We start from the raw sequence: 21818 nt of genomic DNA, 5'->3' as shown, positions 1-21818 counted from the left end.
AATACAAGTAGGGTTGTCACCTTTTTCTATAAAGATGAAATATTATATTTTTTAAAATATGGCAAAAAACATACTGTTGGAAAAATTCAATAAAAAATTATGTACATAAACGTACCTATATTTTGGGAATTATTATAAATTTTCCATTTGAATAGGTAATATCGTTATAAATATTAGACTTAAACAAGATAAGCAACTGAACACCTATGAAAATATAGTATTGTTTGTTCTATACGATTCTTCTATAACATATACTATATCTAGCAATTATCAGGTGCAAGTAAATTAAATTTAGCACTGTAGGTACTTTATGATACGGGTATATACGGTTTATAGTACAGGCACACCCCGGACACTCCATACAAAATGATCGTTTTGACAGTCACACTGTAGAGACTGCAAATGTGTGTGTTAACGCTTTATGGTTGGCACATTTGTGACTAGCGTAAAAAAAATTCGCGTTTTTCTGATGAAATACATCCGTAAACAGCACAATATCTAACCATTTTTTACGAAAAACGGTAATCACAAATCCAAAATAATAAAAATACTTTAAGTCAATTTGATTAATGTTGTCAATCTTCGTTGCGTATCGTCCTTGTAGAAAAATGTGGACCATTTTTAGACTGATCGTGCGGGGTGAGGTGAGTGTTTAATTTTGGCGGGAGGCGGAGAGTGTCCGTTCTGTAGCGTTTAGCTACTATTATGTATTCTGTGGTACAGGTACCAACCCCAGATGCGAGTGATATTGACGGACATCAGGGCTATAGAATATTTTACGATTATGTAAATACGCAGTTGAAACTGAAATATAAGTCATATCGGTTTTGCTATTTTGGAAACGCTCGACCGCTCGGCTCGTATTACAGATAAATTTAACATGAATACACATTGTGCGGGTTCAACGAACCTGAACACAAGTTTATCCAAGAGATTTTATTTACTTACCCTCTTCACGTTAAGCCAGAAAGCTAAAGCTGTCTCTATGTAAATGAATTTTGTTAGGTTTAGATGTTATATTTTTGCCATTTTGCTCCAGTTGGTCTTAGCGTGATATATATACCTATAGCCTATTATAGCCTTCCTCGATGATGATGGGCTATCTAACACCGAAAGAATTTTTCAAATCGGACCAGTAGTTCCTGAGATTAGCGCAGTCAAACAAATAAGTAAACTCTTCAGCTTTATAATCCATACTAATATTATAAATGCGAAAGTAACTCTGTCTGTCTGTCTGTTACTCAATCACGCCTAAACTACTGAACCAATTTGCATGAAATTTGGTATGGAGATATTTTGATACCCGAGAAAGGATATAGGCTACCTTTTATTGCGAAATATGTACCACGGGCGAAGCCGGGGCGGACCGCTAGTGTTAGTATAAATTACGCGGAGAAAATAAACAGAGCGAACAATCGATGTCACACCGTCCGTCCTAGTGCGTCGGTCAATATTTTTTCTTTGTGATATTTGAACGAATTTCATTTGAATAGAATACGTGTCCGGTGTTATGGAGCTGGCATTATCCACATTCCACATTCAATAGGTTTATTCAAATCGACTCGGGGTCCTTTTTAATAGGAAATTGGATGTTTACGTGGGCTTTTGGGGTGACTAGCAAACTTTCGTGTTTAGTGACGCAGCTAACACATTATACCAAAATTAACTACATGTAATATTTAGGTACGTATATCATGAAATATAAATTTCGTGGTTATATTTGAATAAAAAGTTATTATACATTATTTTTTAGTTAAGTGTATTTTAACGTATATTTTGGTGCAATCTACTGCTCAATTTCATTGTTATTATAATACCTATATAATTGTATTTTACAATTGTTAATTTCAGCCACTCATTTAAATTAAATACATAATTCGATGTCATTAAGGGCCGATTTTTCAATGCTTGGATAAAACTTATTCGTCGAATAATGTACAAAACTACCATTTTAAAAACGTATTCTAATTGCCCGTATTTGACAGTTTACGTGACATTTTAATATTATCGTGTAATACTTTATTGGACGGATAAGTTTTATCCAAGCATTGAAAAATCGGCTCTAAAAGTTATATTGAAAAAACATTCTGAATTTTTTAAACGTCTAATAAAATGTTTGAGTTGAAATGCTATATAAAATTTCAAAATATGCACGAAATATGCTGAGCACAGGTCTGCATGACTACACAAACTATATCTAGATACGTGGGTACTATAAATCACTGTTTTAATATTAAAAGCCGTGTAAAATGTCGTGTGGCTAAAACTATGCGATCGTAAATTTATTAGTTTATAGCGTGTTTTATGTTTATGAACAATTAATTGTAAAATTGTATATATAGAATAATGAACTAAAACTGCCTTAGCTTCACAAAGCGGAGTTGTTTTATCTCAAGCTATCTGGCTTTATGACAAACCCCCGGAAGGCTTTCATTCAAACGGTTCGTCCCTTGAATTGTAATTTCGACACTCGACGACGTAAAACGTTCGCAGAAGCATCGTATTGCTTTAGTTAAAATAAAATAATGTCTTAGTACTGACTTCAATTCGTCTCGGAATGAGTACGTCGTTTTTCAACCGATTTTAAAAATAAAGCAGCGCTTTTAATCCAATTGAAAGTAATTTAAATATTCACATTGATATGCGTTAAATTTTCCAAACAAAAGGTCACAACAAAATTAGTAATCCAGTTTAAAATATAGATCAAAAAGATGCACGATGTCAGTTTATAATTAAATATTATGCTGTATGTCGGTTAATTTCTTTTCTTTATATTCATTTATGTTGACTGCTGACTTTGATATATCTATCCACACTATCGTAGGAGTGTCTGTGTCATGGTCTACTAGGTTTCACATTATAATGATAACTCACTACAGACTTCATTCTGTGCAAAACATTCATGTACCGTGTGTAATTTATACACTGAATATATGATACTAAATTATGTTTCGAATTGCCAGTTTCCATACTAAAACGTTCAACAACTGCCAAACTAATCACAACAACACACGTTATGAAATATTTAGGACCATAACTATTACAAAGTTTTTGTCACAAATATTAATGAGGAATATGCGGCCCCCATTCTAAAGATATGAAGCCTCATTTCAGAGGAGAATAACAAGCGGTAAATTTTACGAGCACTCGAAATTATTGTGTCGTCGCGGGCGGCTAATAAAACTCGGATTTTTAATGTCTCCGGAAGGCGAATGAGCAGACGCCCCTTGGAATGGTAAACGAGTTAACCATTAGAATTAGCGAGTGCTGTTGGGGTAAAAGACAGGAAGAGAAAGATTGAGAAATATCTTCTCTAGGTTCTAGATCGACGCAGGAAACCCGATTACTAACTTTATCTTACTGTTGCTGTTCCTATTGATGTCATTTTATTTGAGTCGTAAATGCTAAACTTAGCTACATCATGATCTAATAAAAATTACGAACGATACTGAAACTTCGGTTCATTTGTAAGCTAACGAAATAAATAAAGTAATTAATTTGTAAAGCAATTCGGTGGATGTTTTAATGTTATGTCGTCCGTCGTCAGCTTGATTCATTGCGTCTTCTCCAATCCTAAAATTCGGACTATTAGCGGGACATCAATTAAACAAAAGGGTAGCTTTATTTCGCATCAGTAAGTTGTAGAAACGAAATGTTATATAGTATTTTAACAGTTTAATTGATTAGTATATTATAAGGAATTAAAGATTGTTTCGTTATGAAGTTGTTCGAGTATTTCATCATTTTAGAAAAATATTATAGAAATTCTCCATAATAAAATGAAATGGCATTATATAAGTCATAATTACTTGTGCCTTGTAAAGGTTGTGATGATATATTTAAAGCAGTTTAAATTTATATCAAGGCAGTTATTTCCGCCAACGCATCTCGTGGACCGTTTAGCTGAAACCCTACATTATCCATGATACTGGATGCAAGCCAATACATTCATAGGCGTTAAAACTTAAAGATATGATAATATTGAATAAATTTTTCAAATCACACGCTTATTTGCATTTTAGCTAGATGATTCATTGAATTGTTCAGTAATTTTAAATATTCATAAGTTATGAACTTGTTATGAAACTCCCTTACACTTACCCCGGAAAGAAATATGGAAACGTGTTATTTTTGCAAGAATAATTACACCTCAAATGTGATTGCCATTTCGCCTGTCGTTGTAATGCAGGTTTATTTGCAATTCCGTTTAAAAATACTGCAGCGGTTATTTCCAAGAGTTTTAACCCAATTTTTGTTTTTATGCCTCCCAAGTTCCTGTTGTATCGTAAACATTCGGCATCGCGAACATTCCACATATTATTAAAACATTTTCCTTTAATGATTGACCTCACTGCTGGTAATAAAATGAGCCAAACGATTGCTAGATATATGTTTTTCTTTTTTTTGTTAGATACATGTTTTCCTTTTCAAGTTGTAACCACTTTCACAAAATATCTTATTTGGAATGAAGAAGAGAGTCGGTTTTACGCGAGGCCTGGTTTCAAAGTTTTGAACGAAACTCAAGGATAATATTATTGGAATGTTTAAGACTACCTAAATATTTTATGAAAAAGAAAGTCGTGTTATTAGCACCACTTATCACTCTAGATAGGATCTCTGCTTGGAAAGATAATAACTATCAAAGTCTTGCAAAACTACCAAAAAGAAATCATCCCGGGCGGAGTCAGGGCGAGCAGCTAGTAAAACATAAAGTCTGCTTGTCCATAACAATTCAAGACTCAAATTATCAATGTCGAATTGACTGGCGGCAGTTCAATGAACCACTCGAGCATTCTATGTTATCTGTAGTGACATAATCATATCGTGAATTATGATAAGAATGTCGCTTGAGCATTATTTTTATCTTCCGAATTATATTTTGATGAGTTCCTTTACAAGTGTTGATATTATGTAGTTTCAATTATGCAATGGAAACGTTTCTGTTTTCGTTTAAGTACTGAATTATCGTATGAAATGTTGTCGATATTTTTATTTTCGTCAAAATGTTTATCTGGACCTCATGTTTGTTACTTGGCTGTTATTTTATTTTGGTCTTCAATTGAAATGTCATGATAACCCCTCGGAGTCAAAACAACAGCTTTTGTAATTAAATCGGAATTTGTTTATATTAATTTCTTGTTCAATCAGATTAAATACAGAGCCATGTTGTGATAAATAATTCTACTTTGAAATACCTATTTTAGGTCTTATATGCATAATCCATGAAAATTACAATAGAATAGGTACATTATTTTTGAAATGCCGAAACTTAGCAGCATTAGCAGAAATATTTAGTCAGAGGAAATGCTCTAATAATATGACTTCTTCTTCTTGATTGACTTAAGTATATTAATTCTTCATATATACGAAATTCAATAACCCTTAAGAATAGCTCAAAAATATTAGCAAAAGCACTCTCCTCTAGTCACAGTAAGTTGACAGAGACATTAGCCTAGCAATAAGGCGCTATTGCTCCCCGATTAGAAGGAAAGCAATGTTCACTTAAGTTAATTCGATTGCTTCTAGCAAGCCCAGTTCTGCGGTAATAACATGAGACACGCAACCGAACTAAAGTCTGAACATTGAATGTGTATCGAGAACAGTAAAATTGTTACTTTGTGTTATCGGGAATGCTCCAATAAAAAGCGGTTTTAGATATTCTCGTTTTGGAGTGTTAATTTGAATTTGTTATCAAAGACTATGATTATTAAATTCTAAATCGCCATTAATGTATATACAAGATATATCTGTATTTAGTTTTATACGTTGTTTCACATGCTTTACAAGTTTTACAATCAACTAGTAAACCCTCACTCCCAGTCATTTTTATAGCGTTTTTGTCCTATTTCGATACGGCATCCTGCTGTTAATGCTTACACCATTAATATTTCGGAATCCTGTTATTAATAGTGGTATCAGAACCCATTTATAATCCGATTTTACGGCTTACATTGGAAGTAATAAACTTAACTATAGCCTCTGCTATTACGAGCCTGTCCCTTTCTAATTGTCCGAACGAGGACCATTTTTCTTATATCGAGGTCCCCTTGATTAATTTCAGATAAAGTGTGACAGATCATTTACTACGGATCTAATTTGTCTAAACGTGGTTATCATTTGATTTTAATCTCTTCAATCATTTGCGTTTTTCTTAAGGTAGAAGTGACTATTTGAATAACTGATTTTTTGTTTGTTTGTTGCAGTGTTCTCGAAGGGACAATGCGAAACCCGGCAGTACCGCTTCCTCGCCAAAACTGGCGGCTACGCTTGGGTTCAGACCCAGGCTACGGTCATCACCGACAAACAACAGAAGCCTGTCAGCGTGGTCTGCGTCAACTACGTCATAAGGTAGGTGTAGTTTTAGACGGAAAATAACAAGAAACCATGGTAAAGTGACGTACATTTTGACCACATTTAAACGTCAACGCAGTTTTTGTCCGGTAAATTTTATAAATCCCGGCAAAACAATAATTTCCGTTTCAGATATCAAGGTAAGTGCCATTTTAATTATTTTTTTAATGTCACATACATGGTCTATCGGTTACCTCATGGCTTTTAATTATGTTACCTATAAACAATATTTAATGAACGTATTCCTTATCGTGATCGTACAGTCCCCGTTGCTTTATTAGGAGCTCTTTCATTAAGTTTATTACATGACTGCCAATCAGCGAGCGTCGGAATGTGAAATATTACTTGGAAAAGAGATGGAGGGATCGTAAAATTTTGTAGGCGCTTCAGCGACTTGTTATAATCAAAACGAGTGGTTCTGCGAACATGATCATCATAAATCTAACTTAAAATTGATTAATCGCCTCATGTTGATGTTGATAATATAATAATTAATATTTAATTATACGCTATACGGTTATGAAATCTAAAATTTCTGTCATTTCTAAGGGTAAGGTTAACAGTAACGTTATATTAAAAAAGAATCATGTAACATAAAACCACAGTAAATTGGACTCACCAAAAAACATTTCCCTTGACAATTGATATCCCTTGGACTGGTGATCTCGTAAAAACGCAAACTCTTAGGCTCTCAAATAAGGTCGGCCGATAAAGGGAGCCAGTTCGTAATCCTTTGATCGCGGGCTGCGGCGGCTTATGTAACAATTTGCCCAACAGCCTGCTGTGATTTGAAGCGCCGTTTGTTTTACTTTACTCCTATAATTTTCCTCTTATTCTTAGTTATCGTTCAAACACAACGTTATTGCATTACAATTTATTACTCGCAGATTTTGGTTGTGAAGATCTATGTGAACGTATTATGGTATCTAGCACTGTTTTCGTTTTATTTTCATAAATCTGACTACATCTATTATTAAGAATTTTATGCGTTAGTAGCGCTTGGGATAGATTATCTGAAGCTCACATTTTTGGCACACTTTAACGCTCTGAGTTAAAGAAAACAATTTATTTGCACAAGATTGCACTTGTTGTTAAATGTATTTTATTAATGTTGCAAGCAACAGTGTCAACATATTTATAAACACATTGGAAATCGATATAACACTCCATCCAAAATAGGTTTGTTATGTCTTCAATGTCGAGTAAATAAATACGTTGTTTTCATTATAATTTCCTGATGGTTATAATTATTATAATTTATGTCTATCCACGATCTGATAAAATTTTAAATACTTGAAGACGCATTCTATAAACGTAAAGTAATTTTACCAAATGAGATTTGATATTTAAGTCGAAGAAAATTGCGAGTTTTATGTTCTGTTAAAAAAGGCGTTGGCATTTTATCATATTTTACGATGCTATTACACGGTTACAATTTTCCCTGTAGTCCTGTTAAGACGACAAATAAGAATATATTATCGTGGTTACACGCATATTGTCTTATATTTTTTTTCATACTTTAATTGTGTTAACGTTAAGGTAAAAGTTTGTTTCATCTGTAAAATGGATACAAGGTTTCTACGGGATATACTTTTATAATAACAAGGTATGCTTTCTGTACAAAAAAATCTTTATTTCACAAGTGTATAAGGACAGTTTTATTAAATGTGCGATCAATCAAAAGTTTTATTTTTTCATAATTCTTACCAAAACACGGTGAAACATTACAATCTCATTTCACGCGAGTCGTAAAGAAATAAAGAACGTAGCAACTATGGTAGGTCTCTGCAATATTCGCTCCCGAAATTCTTTATCAGTGCCGGTGTAAGTGCTTTCTGAGTCGTATCGCGTTTATGGCCCATAGTCAGCCCTTGGCTTTTTGTTCATCGCGACTGAAACGTTCCCAGCTAACATAGAGGTCACGAATAAAATTATACTGCACACAAAATCTGTAATGGAAAATGTACTGCCTTTTTGCTAGTCAAATGTTGTTTGGGTAACGCTCATAAAGATACATTTTTATAATTTTCAAGAAAGTACAGCTTATGGAAATTAACGTCAAAGTAAAGTCATTAGCACTAATAAGAAAATCTACCAAAATACTGCTATATTTTTTGTTCTGGTAGTAAGTTGAGGAGCTAATAAAACTGACATAACATTGACTTTCATAACAAGCGTAAATCTCTCACTTTGTTGTTTCCTATTCCGCCCATACAGTTTGGCCGGAGTAGAAACAAGGTTCAAGGCCGAGTCACCCACGTTATTTATAGTTTGTACAGGTTGAACCAGATTTATCTAGTTCACAATTTCATCTCTTTTTTTGTTTAAGAATTACGTAAAGCTAATAATAATAGCAGTTCCAAAGAGAATTGCGCGAGTAGGTAACTTTTTGTACATAATTAAAATTAGATTGCTCATCGTACTATAATTTATAACGCACACAAGAAAGGAATATTTCAGGGCAATGTAGAATGTAGCATCAATTATAATTACTATACATATTACGTAATTGTCGTCGTACGTAGATAATAGTAAAAAGTAGTTATACCAATTAAATTAATAATACATTCATTAGCCTACTTCTAAATACAAGTGTCATTGCATCGTAAATGCAATGCGACGTTTTAGTTGTTGGCAGGTTGTTTGCTCACGCGAACAATATTTCCCTGAACTCGAATTTATGAAAAGTGTCAGGAACTGCTTCAAAATATAAAATTTAAATACGAACTCGCCTCGTGTCGAATAATTGACGTCGTGAGTTTTGTAACATCTTACCTGATGCTAACAATGCCTTGAGATTTGCCACGAACTTTTGGCGCGTTAGGGCCATTTCTTATGCCAAAGGTTCCGCGTTCTCTCGAGTCGTATTTGTTTTTCTTTACTCTCAAACGATTACGTTCAATACTAACTATACACAGAAGTTATAAGTATTATTGAAGTATCCTTATATTTTGTATTTTCCTGTTAAACCAATTTAATATTGTATATGGTTCGTTTACCCTCTATTAACCACATTCTAAAATTCCTGTGACTAAATCCAGCGTAGAGTGCTAAAGTTACATTGTTTATGTAACGTAACCAATCTGTTTGTGATTGGGTAAACGGAAAATTTATCTTATCTGTGTTGACTTTAGATAATATTGTAAATGAGCAAATGAATGCACATATTATTATCGTCAGATGCAGGGAGGGTTATCAAGGGTGAAACGGTTGCTAGGTCTGTCCTTCCTGTCGTGGTTAATTGAAATTATAATAATCAACATCACTTAAGTAGGCAGTAAGACATTTATTATTTGGCGTGATGTTTCAAATTTCGTAATACGTACGAACCTATATAACAAGCAAAAACGCATTGTGATTTATTGTTTTTGAAGCTAATCGTTTGTTTATTGTTTTCTAATATAATAAAATTCGTTACGCAAACAACAAACTTTATTATTTGGTTGTTGAAATGCTGGTGAGACTCCAGATTATCGCTTTAATTATACAACTTCATTATATCGCGATGGGCCTGTCAGTTGATGAAGTATATAATTGGAGGCGGCTGAAAGTTCTCAAATTTAATTCTGCTTTCGCTAGATGGATTAATCGTTATGAATTAGCATACTGCCTATAACAGCTTTTGATTCTGGACTTTTATTATAAAATCTTATTAATTACATAATAATAGTCTTATTCTTTTCCATTTCTTTATCTACCCATCGTCTACCTAGAATTATTTACTATTACATGAAATTAGCTTTATTATACTACTCCTTTATCTTATTCTACACCGTTAACAATATTGATATAATTGACCCGGCTTGATGAAATACGATCACAGAATCAGTTGCACCTGGACGAATCGTGTGGTCAACATGTTAATTTTCATATATGTGGGTCAATGTGAATGTGTCCACGTGACTCTGCGAATGCATGCGAAGGGCCGGCGACTGTCGCTTGTACTATAATTAGACTTCTAGTCTTTGCCGATCCGTATCTATCGAACTAGAAACTCGGTACAGTTTGAATCTATTTACTTTCTATCCCACCGTAGACGTAATGTCTGAATTTTGTCGTAAGATTTCTTCGCACACAGATTTCTTCTCACATAGACAATGATAGACGTGAAGGACAAAATTTATAACAATTTAGATGTAAATGGAACAATACGGGCCACAGCTCGGAACGGTAATCAGTATTCATTGTTCGAACGAATAAATTTCAATCCGCTCTTCTTACAACGATCTCGTTATGCTATATTTCAAGATATAATGATTTCCTAATATATGCAGTTATAGTTTCATACTGTTCAGGCCGTCGAACCTTGCTTATAGCATTTATTTTATGAAACGAATGTGATAATAGTATAGGATCGGATGGTCCCATTAAGGACAGCACACAAACAACGTTATTGTTTTCATTCTTCGGATATTAGCTATCTACTTGTAATTCTTGGGATCGTAAAACATTTTATTAGCGCTACCGACTGGAATATTAGGTGTTTTATTAAATCAGGTGGATATCCTATAACTTCTTTGTTAATCTGATTGGTTTCTCACAAGTGTAGCATGGTGATTTTCGAGGAATAAATGTAAAGAATAATAAATTTTGAAGAACATGTTAAATATAAACAGGATGATAAAAAAAACAAACAACCATTATAATGAAACAACAGAAACAAAAATGTTATACAAAGGTTAGGCAAAAAATGAAAACAAAATTCCGCTGCCAAGAGATTCTCGTATAATATTTAAAATAATTAGTTTCTGCTCCGTTGATATTAAAAAGCTTACATAATGTATGTACAAAAGGATACCTAGAAGCTTAGCGGTCGTTGGTTTTCGCAAACGGGTGAAGTGCAGCCTCCCCCAGGGGTCGTTAACCTCCTGTACACTGAACACTACCGACTACCTACATAGTGGAGCATTGCAGTTTCAACTTGAATGAGGGGCGTGGGTGTATTCCGGTTATTGTCCTGGGCGAGCACCGAGGCTACAGCGGTGAATCTAAAACTATTTACAAACTATTATGAAATCCACAAGATACCTTTGCTTATGTTTATAAATGAAGACCCCGAATACATTTTGTTGGAAATTTAAATATTTCATTGCATTGTCTCTATCGCAAATGTGCTCATGCGAAACGAAACCAGTTAGTTGTTCCCACCTATCTTACCTATCTTACATACCTACCTATATTAGGTTTAGAATACGTTGTAAGCTACCATTACTGAGAAACTTAGTGCCTACGTGTGTATAGAACGATGCTATATTTGAAATACTTAAAACTTCTATTTGTTTGGTGTTTATCACCTTTTAGAATTTTTCTTTCATTTGACCTAGAAAACCGAGTATTCAAGCTCGACATTTTGTTTTCAAGCCGAGCCGAACATAACATGGCTATTATGTAACCCACGCATTAATCCAAACTGAAACTGAAAATATTTTACTAAATAAGACCAGTCGTATGCACTATGCCATTCAGCAAACAGCCTTTCTTCAACGCCATGTTTTATATAAGCAGTATGAATCCAATAGATTTTTCCTTTCTCATTTTTTACCACTGTCTCCACGATGCACCGTGATGATTTATCATACACAGTACCGTTGTATTGTCTTGGTTGACATTCGAGTCTTGTCTGAGCTGGTTCCGGCGGAGCGATCAATATTTTTTTTACATCAGTCACTAGCATACTTAAAGCACCCGTTCTCCTTTCTTGGTAGTCGATAACACTTTCGTGTGGCCGGTCACGTAAACTAAACGAGTGCGTCGTCTGCGCTGTTTAGTGATTTTCCTTAAAACACGTGTTATCCGAATTTGAAGTCGAAGACGATCGAAGTAACAGTGACACATTGCGGAAGAGTTTTTGTCAATACTTTGCATAGTGACCAAATGTTGCTATCATGTTATTTTTCGACAAAATTCTGTCTTGTCACTGCTGATATCATTCTGAACAAAAGTGAAGTCATAATTATCATAATTATTGTAACTTATGTGTATCATAGTGGAGTTCACTTTGAATTTGACCAATATTGTAACAAATTAGCATATTTTGTAACACAGCAGCTTACACTTTCAATTTTCTTGAAGTCTTTTTTTATACAAACAAATAATTATAATAACTATTATCAATTATGTTTAAGTAACAAAAAAGTAATTCTCTATCATTATCTAGCTGAATCACACAACGATCGGAAAATGGCCAGTCTTTTAGAAGCATAACCGGATCTAGTAACACTGTCAGTGCTGTGATTAAATCAAATATTGAACTTCGAATTGCTAGTAATGACGTATAAAGCGCAGTAGGTACCCGATGTGAAACGTTGTAAGAGTCACGTAGCTTGCGGGCTCGGCAGGAGGATCAAAAACGGGGTGGAACTACGGGTCAACGACTGGACCAAGAATGCCGTCGCTGATTGTATAATGATTTGCAATCACGAACACTGCGGCGTTTTATGCAATACTTACAGGTTCTGGCCCTATAAGACGTATATTATGGTATTATTCATCCTCTCATTATGTCACTTCACTTGGATAATTTATGCTCTCGACCTTGAGCAATAACTAATTAGACTCGTTCCGGTGATTAAATAACTTAACGCATGCTGTCTCAGAATAAAACTGAAGGCTTAACTATTAAAATTTATAATATGTAGTCCCAAAAAAGTTGAATAATTTTCACACAATATTGACGTAATAATTTCAGTATCCCAGTTCTCTGCGACTGCCTTTGTTGCGTGATTATTTCGTCATAAATTTCGACCTGTGATATCATCAAACGCGCATGCTTCTTACTCTTTAAAGGATTGCTATTCATCACAGTGACCACAGTAAGAACGGGCTAATGCTCCAGTCTAGTTTTAAAATCTCACATATATCTTGGCAATTTCAGTTAGTTTAGATAATCCGCGATTCTATTTGTGAATTCAACAAGTTGGAAGTCTTCATTGTTTTTTTATCTGCGCGTTATAAATCATAACGTATTAGTTCTAGGTTTCTCGGCAGTCGCTAAGTACTCAGGGTCCATTAGAGCACGGTGTTGAGTTACGCGGCTAAATTGTGGAACAACGCGGCTTCAGTCGATCATATCGTGTGTCGTTTGTGATGGATTGAACGGTTTACACCAAGGTACGATATAAATCATGGGTCGAACGTTCTAGTTCTATGCGGCTTGCTCCTAACGTTATAACCCCGATAATCAGGGCAACGAAACATTTAAAATTATCGTGCACTATTACCAATTCTCATGAACTCGTAAATATCATTATATTCTGATACGTTTTCTTTTGAGCAAACGTTAACCTACTTTGAGTTAATTTGAGTAATTATTTGTTACAGTGCATGCATATCATCGAGTTCAAATATACGATCTTACGTTGAATATTTATATTATATGCGCATAAAAAGTCACTACAGTTGCTAGGCACATCGTTTCCAAATTGGGTATTAACAGGTTTTTGTTTTTTGTTACTTTTGGTATTAATATAAGGAAAACGTATGACGTTTATCCAGTGACACTTTAATTAACATTCGATCATTGACCTATTTGAAAATTATTTGCATTTAATTTTAATTATTGAAATCCTTGAAATTAATATGTTTCTTGAAATATTTAATACCTACCTATGAGCAAGTTGCTCGTAAAGTTTACGCGTGTGACAAGAACCAATACTAGAGGAAAATATTAGCATTTTTAGTCTGGTTTCTTCATGTCTTGTTTCCAATATTTACATTGCATATTAATTCAATCATTTGGCATCGATAAATTATACAATACTGTCTGCTGTGTTGCCACGCAAAAACATTTATTTGATTATGTATTTCCATTAATATATTATCAGCCGGCCGTAATGAGTACTCATAATTTTTATCTTTATCTGGTGGCCCATAAATACGAGTGACAATCACTACGCACGTTACTGATACCAATTCAGGCTGATCGTGATCAAGTTAACCACCGGTGAATTGGAACTTTCTTATCTCGCCGTGTGGCCGTCGAATGAACGAAGCGGTAACCCTCGGTTATTTATCATCGCGCTTCGCTTCACCGTGCAGTGTGTGTTTGTTGGTCACGTCACGAGTGCGCCGCCGTCGCCGCCAATCGCAGCCCGCGTATCATTCGCGCCACGGACTTCATACCAAGCGTACACCCCGTGCGTACACCCCGCCGGCCGCCCGCTTAACGCAACTCGAATACTCGATCAGCTGTTCGCTTTCATAAGAGAAGCCGGCTGCCCTCAAAACAAAACCCCGTTCAGTCAACGTAAAATTCAGTCCTTGAAAACCACCAAAATGGTAAGAAAAAGTGACGTTTTTATTGTGACAGTGATTTAGTGAACAAAATAGTGGAATATTATTATGATTGACGGTGTTAATGTTGTGTTGCCCGTATGGCTCGTAGTTACCTAATACGATACGTTCGGAAAGTTTTATTTAGTTTGAAGACAAGTTGTAAATGTTCCAAGAATCGTGTAGTGTTCAATATTATGCATACATACAAATATTCCAGTATCAAGTTTCTACCTTGCATCGATTTATCAATGAAACAATAGGTGCTACATTTGCATGCTCGCGGCGTTATTATTTCCAGTCCCAATCAGAACTATTTCAATGGAAGTTTTCAACTTTAAATATTTAAAGAATCGCGATCTCTAGCTAATCGCTTTTAATGCAGTGCGTTATTTTTCTTTAGATTTAACGGCCATAAATTTCCAAGTAGCATCAGTGTCTAGATGCCGGGCATTGCGTTCGATGCCTCAGTTGCGTTTTGTTTTCGAGAACTGCTAAAATTAGCAGTAGCGTCCCCCGCTGTCCTCAGCGATTACATAACCGCGCCACCAGCCCGGCCTTGACTCCCGCGCCGATCTAGCCGCCATTGCCAGTCAGACGTGTAACGCGCTCACATCTCCACTCCATCCTTGTTAAAGTTTCTACTTAAAACATCATCGACGCTAACAACAACTATCTGTATTGCTATATTTATCAATCAATAGGTACGACTTGCATCGCAATTTGCAATGTGAAAACTTTTCCACTCATTCCATTACTCTTATCGAAGAATATTTTGCAATCAGCTAGTGTTTACTGCCAACATAGATTAACAATGTCGTATTCTTACCGGGTTCCTTTGGTATATATCTTCGTCGTGTGATTGTTATAGGTCTTATTATCTTATCAGCATCGGCCTTGAAATTTTAGCGTCAATATTTATTGCGATAAAGCATCGTCTAGTCTGCTACAAATGGCCCAAAAAACACGTTTTGTTTATTTTGACGTTTTAAATGTATAAAAGTGGTAATTTATTTTTATCAAGAAAAAGTTACAGAAGTCAACTCTAGGCAATTTTTTAAGTTAGTGTGCGAAACCAAACAAATTCATAAAAATATTTATAGCAGTCATCATTTAGATATTAGGTATTTCTGTGATGCTCTAATAACGATCAGTAAAATTAGACATGAATAAAGACAGTGTTTCCGACCGTGAAGATATAATAATTGTTGAATTGCTTTACCCTCTCAACGATATTATCACGGCCAAGGTCAAGAAGAAACAGCTGCTTTTATGTTTATTCAACATTGAAAGGAAGAGTTTTTCAATGGTATCGTAATTTCCTTACATGTTTATATTCTTTTCTTATTCACCGAAAAACAAATCTTTCGGGATTGCTGAAAGCTATACAGACAAGTTAATGGAGCATTCTTATCTATCTTCTGAGTAATTGTGGAGGTAGATTTTACGATATCGTCTTTCAAAATGGGTTTCTTGTGAAATTCTGCGTAGTTTTCTTATACAGATTGTCGTACTAAAACCTCTAGCTGGCAATCGATACCACTCTGCCTCGTGTTGTCTCTGCGCGCGCATTCAGTTTCACTGCCTTTCTAGTGAATGGCCCGCTCAAAGGAAACTTGGGATGTTCGGTCGGGGTGAGCGGGCAAGGTCGTTAACAAGGCCGCAGTTACTACCATCATTACATCTCTCTCAAACGTTCCGATTCCGCATCCGGCATTCTCCCTCTAACAAATTCACTTTCGAAAATATTGCGTAAATGCAACCACGTGAAACACACCCCCTTACGACTCCGTCTCGACTAGGATGAATTGGCGATTTTTCACGTATTGTGCTACCGACATTACGTCACTCTTATAATGAAGACCAATTCTTAGAAGCCATTGAATGAAATGTACAATTAACGATTAATTTACCATTTAGATGATCTTTTTTTATCCGATATATAATAATCGCTAGTATTTATGTTTGCGTCAGAAGTTATAGTTTGATATTGCTTATCATTGGATGTCAACAGCTAAGGAAATGTAGATTTCCGCTACATAGTACTATTTTAATCAGTAAGGTTAATGAAAACTTTAACCTAAGTGTACTGTCAACAAGTTATCGTTGTGCGCGTATCGAAGTTAATTTCGTCTTCGGAATCATTGACGCAAATGTTATGTATTAGTTGTGATGCTTGAGCTTCCATCCTCTGGGATTTATTATTAGGTTATCTTTACTCTTGACACTCATTTAATTAATCCTGCTATATAACGCTCATATAATATTAAACTTAACGTTAGTTATTACTAGTAAGCCATTAGCAAACCATTGCTCTAATGGTAACAGTGTTTAGATAATGTTTAGCGATTAAAGTTTAATACTCCTCAATCTACATAGTTCATTTGAATACAATATAATTTTTATATCCCTATTATAAAACATCAATCGAGCTTCTGATGCTATTTTATGGAATATTTATGAGGTATGAAAAAAGTTTTTAATTTAGAATAATTTCTGAAATTTGAGAAATAATTTGTGGATTAAAGGGCATTGCAGTATAAAAACTATTATCATACGATGTTCTTATTTTTACTACGATAGAATTTATTATCAGCTAGTATAAACATCGACCTTGAGTATTGTTTACTGATTACCCACTTGTGTACGTTTATTGTGCTACATTGACATGTAATCAATTTTTATTATAAGTAGGTATTGATACTTCATCGCTGTGTGTAAAATTTATTAACACGTAGTGTACTGGCTAACGCCTCTGTTGTTTTGCATACGTATTATCGTCCATTAGGGAATTAGTAATCATTTCGCACATTCTTTTGTAAATATAGCCACACGTAATCGATAGACCATGTTGTATATGTTTTTCGTTATCTGTATATGTTCTGCTTGTTCCTCAGCGGTATCGAGTGCAAAGATGAGGTATTTGCTGCACACCAAGTGCAGCATGCGGACCTGAAACCAGTTGTGAGCGCGATAGCTTCAGCGCCGCTCGCTGCCGCATCGGCCCCTGTCCAGGAACCGGCTAACGGCGCCATTGTGGCCGCTATCCTCCCGGAGGAAGAGCGCCCCATACCCGTCACTGAACTTATATTTGCACCGAGAAAGAAAGAAATGAACAAAGGCTTTCTCATGTTCTCTCAAGAAGAGGGACTTACAAGTGAGTGGACCTTGAACCGCAACAGCTTAGGTACCTTTGCTTGCTTTATTGGGATACATAGCCTTAAGGATTTATGCCTGTTATTAAAATATATTTATTTCAGTGCTTAAGGACGAGCCCGAGGATCTCACACATTTGGCCCCGACGGCTGGAGACGCCTGCATACCTTTGGAAAATAGCCCCTTTGACATGTTCGATGAATTTATTCTGGACGACAATTATTGTAGCCTACTCGGAGACGACCTGGCAAATGGATCTCCCGTAGATTCTTTGATTGCAGATTCACTGCTTTCGTCTCCTGAGCGACAGGTATAACATATATATTTTCGGAAAATAAAATGTGAATATGAATTCTCTCAGAAGGACCCAACTAAACTTGAAATTTTATTTCAGGAGAACGAATCATCCGGCGAGCAATCGTCATTGTTAACAGAGCTGTCATTGGATGCTTTTGAAAGCGCAAGGTCCGATAATGATATCGATGATGGAAACTCTCCTTTTATTCCCGCCACTGACGAGTTGCCCGTATTGGAGCCAGCCGTCATGTGGGGAGCGTTACCGGACAACGTCAGCCAAGCCAGGCCCCAACCATCTGAAGCGCAAACGACGGCGCCGGCATTACAACGCCTACTAGCCGCGCCGCCCACAGGGCCTCCACCGCAGGATCTCATTACAAATATTTATTCAGACCAAGGTATTATATTGCGCATCAGAAAATGAATAACATCCATATCTTATGATACTAATTATAGACTTGTTTCTTTCAGGACTTATTCCCAGTAGGAGTATATCTTCATGGGACACGGGAGTGAAGAGGGTGTTGAAACAAGACGAGGAGCCATGTGCAAAGCGTGCGAAGCGCAGTCCCTCCCCGGCGCCGACCGTACCGAGCACTCCCTCATCGAGCGTCCTCATGAACCTCCTGGTGAGCGGCTGTGACGTCGACGCTGGATACATCTGTATGGTTCAGTGTCGACCGCGCCAAAAGGCGAAAGCATGAGACGATCTCTCGTGCAAAAGAAACAAAAAACTGTGATAACGCGCGTCCAGTGAAAAGTCAAGGGGTGCCTCTTGCGATTTTATCGTTTCAGAACAATCGAGAACAAATGTTTAATACGAATTAGTTTTTAATACAGTGCCGTCGAGTGTTGTGATACTAAAATTGGTTAGGCGAGTTCTGTATCTAAGTTACTTCCTGAAACGAATGGTTCCGCGACAATAAAAGAGGCTGTAGACGAGCACTTATATGGCAATCGAAGCGTCCGCGTCAGTATAGTCGATGGAATGAGTTCCTATTGTGGCTCGTGAGCTAAATTAATTATTTGCAGGCTTGTAATCTCTCACATTCGCCCGCTCGTATTCAATGCGATGTTGACGATACAAAACTTCGAAGCGATCGTTTTGTAGTATTCTAGTGTTAAGTTTGAACGTGCGCATATCTTTGTGGTTATGAGGAAAATTGAACTGTTTATATAGATTATAATATTACGGTGCGCTTGAACGCAAGTCTTCCGCACGCCCAGTCTTATGTTTCTAGTGTCGATTAATTAGTTGTAGGTTATCGTTTATCTCGTTGATAGCTATTTATTTATCAGTTTAAGTACGCTTAGAGAACGTTTGATACGTCTACTTGTTTTTATATCGAATCTGCTATATGCAGTGTAGGCACTGGATTCGGCCGTCGTTGTCTATTCAGAGTTTAATAGTAGTGTAATGTTAGGCAGTTCGTGGACAAGATTTGCTAGTTTTAATACACTGTTGTCACTGCCAAATGATACAAAGTACAATTTAGAGACGAACAATGTTGTGTTTAGAACTTGATATTTTATCAATAGTATGTAAATTCGCATCAAATTATACCTAGTTTGTTTAAAGCACATAAATTTGTTTACTCTTTATTACCATTTTGCTACGATGTTCTCGAAATAAAAAACAGTTTTATGTGCTTTGAAATACCACCGCTCTATGAATAAGTTTAAATAGTTTAAAAGACGAAATTTATTATACTAAATATTACGTAGATATGTTTTATCATTGTTGTTACATTACCTTTATAGTCTAAGTGGACGATGTTATTAGAAATGTTATTTTTTCTTGAACGACATGTGGAACATAATAAAATTAACGAGAGCGTCTGATATTCATCAGATTTTAGGTAAAATGGTGCATATTTTATTTACCCGTCTTCTTCCCATCCCTTTTCCTAAACATGAGTATTAGCTTTAAGGAATACTGAAAGAAAATTATTGAATAAACAAGCCACTTTGTTTGAGATACAAATATGATACAGATTCTATTACGTAAGCCTATTTATCGTGACATACCTAATCATCTTAGTATAAAGGTTTAATACACAGACCTATCGCATTATAACTTATATGCAGATGTAACTAATTACGATGAGAGTATTAATCTCGATTCTTTATACGTATACGTATGTTATATAACATACAAATAATAGCAACTGCAACATAACAAGCAATTGAATAATTAATTACCTATTATATTATAATACATAATATTATTTTCTAGTCAATAGCCCAATAGGTACTTTCGAAAACATCTCAATGATAAATGAATAGGTATCTAGCAGTATACTCAATTTAAATTAAAGTAATACAATTAACAAAGTTTGCAAATACATATCATAATTATGGTTTTATTGGTATAAAATATGTGACCATAAAAAGAAATGAAATATTCATGAGTCTAACTTTTACGCTTATATCAATTATAACAACGCAACGGGGAGGATATGACAAAAATATTAAACAATGACTATTTCGGTCCTCGACCAAATAGATATTATTTCAGGCTCGCTGAACTGTAAAAAGCAACAAGTTTGTTTGAAATGTGGAATTTGTTGGCATGATGAAAATCACAAAACAATGTAACCTTTACGCTTCGAATAACAAGCTCTTAAAATATAAGGATGCTGTTGTTTTTGAGGATAAACGGAATAAGGATGAAGAACATGCTCCTATTCCAATTATAAATAATTACCTGCGTTAATGCGTAAGGGTGCACTCACACACATCAGTCACCGTCAAGTCACCGATGACTGATCGGTGACGGTTTGTGTACGTATCCACAAACACCAGTCACCGTCATGTTGTCCGTCAGTCACGTCGCCGGTTTGACTGAATCATTGAACACATACATCAGGTTAGTGAGTGATTAGACGTGTGTCACGCTAGAGAACATGTAGCAATTGACGGTAGCACGACGCTGACTGAACTGAGACGTGACGGCACCGGGTGAGTGGGGATAAAAGTATGATACATGTATGGAAAGATTATTTGACGTGCCTGACCGGGGACGTCACTGATAGATTTCGTGCCGGCGACTGTCGTGTGGGAACAGAGTCATACTAGAACTATTGATACATATTTTTTTTTAATCCTGTCCGGTGACGTGCCGTGACGGTGACTGATGTGTGTGAGTGCACCCTTAGGCATTATTTGAAAACTTGTTATTATAAAACGTGAAATAAAACGTAGAATCCAATGGTACCTACCTATATCACGAAATTGTGGACAATAATTAAATTTTACCTTTTTGCTATAACGATTTTCAAGTGACGAAGTAATCGAAGCTACTTATGCTATAGCATTACAACAATTGCAATTAATTAATTATTCTTTCACTTGATAAATTCTCTTTATTTGTATTTATTTCCCCAATTTAGTAATAATGTTCATTTATGCTACGCAAATATTGGTCGCAAAATGCTGCTATACAAGTACATTATGCAAAAATAAATCAAATCGACCAATTGAAATATAAGCATTTTCAACTAAATTCTTCAGCTTTATAATACTAGTGTCTTAGAATTCTTAGATAAAGATTTAATAGCTTATGATTACATATCAGTTACATACAATTAAATGTTATTTTATTGTTCTTGTTCATATTTAAACAAGATCTATTCTTGGATTTCTGAAAATAATAATAATCTGTAAAGTCCCCTATTTGATTCCAAAAAATACAGTATATTATACAATCCTCACGTTCTAGATTATTGGAACTAAAGCAAGAG

At 35.4% G+C, this 21818-nt stretch overlaps 1 protein-coding gene across 3 annotated transcripts in view; it reads left to right on the top strand.

Moving 5' to 3' along the window:
- Positions 1–21818, top strand: part of LOC149900531 (hypoxia-inducible factor 1-alpha-like) — a 72838-nt gene that overhangs the window by 49020 nt on the left and 2000 nt on the right. Inside the window, exons 7-11 of one of the 3 annotated variants that reach the window (XM_090112454.1) lie at positions 6204–6348; positions 17520–17809; positions 17883–18088; positions 18173–18473; positions 18547–18704. In XM_090112454.1, the coding sequence (XP_089968580.1) occupies positions 6204–6348; positions 17520–17809; positions 17883–18088; positions 18173–18473; positions 18547–18704 (1100 nt within the window). Of the gene's footprint in view, positions 1–6203; positions 6349–17519; positions 17810–17882; positions 18089–18172; positions 18474–18546; positions 19941–21818 lie in introns of those variants that run through there. The other 2 variants (XM_090112455.1, XM_090112456.1) reach the window with 2 other exon arrangements.

This window comes from Colias eurytheme, chromosome 18 (genome assembly GCF_061535395.1).
Source record: "Colias eurytheme isolate Ceu_HAF_F1 chromosome 18, ilColEury1 Martin Lab GWU primary, whole genome shotgun sequence".
In the NCBI taxonomy this organism is placed as follows: Eukaryota; Metazoa; Arthropoda; class Insecta; order Lepidoptera; family Pieridae; genus Colias; species Colias eurytheme.
This window is presented reverse-complemented; position numbering and strand designations above follow the sequence as displayed.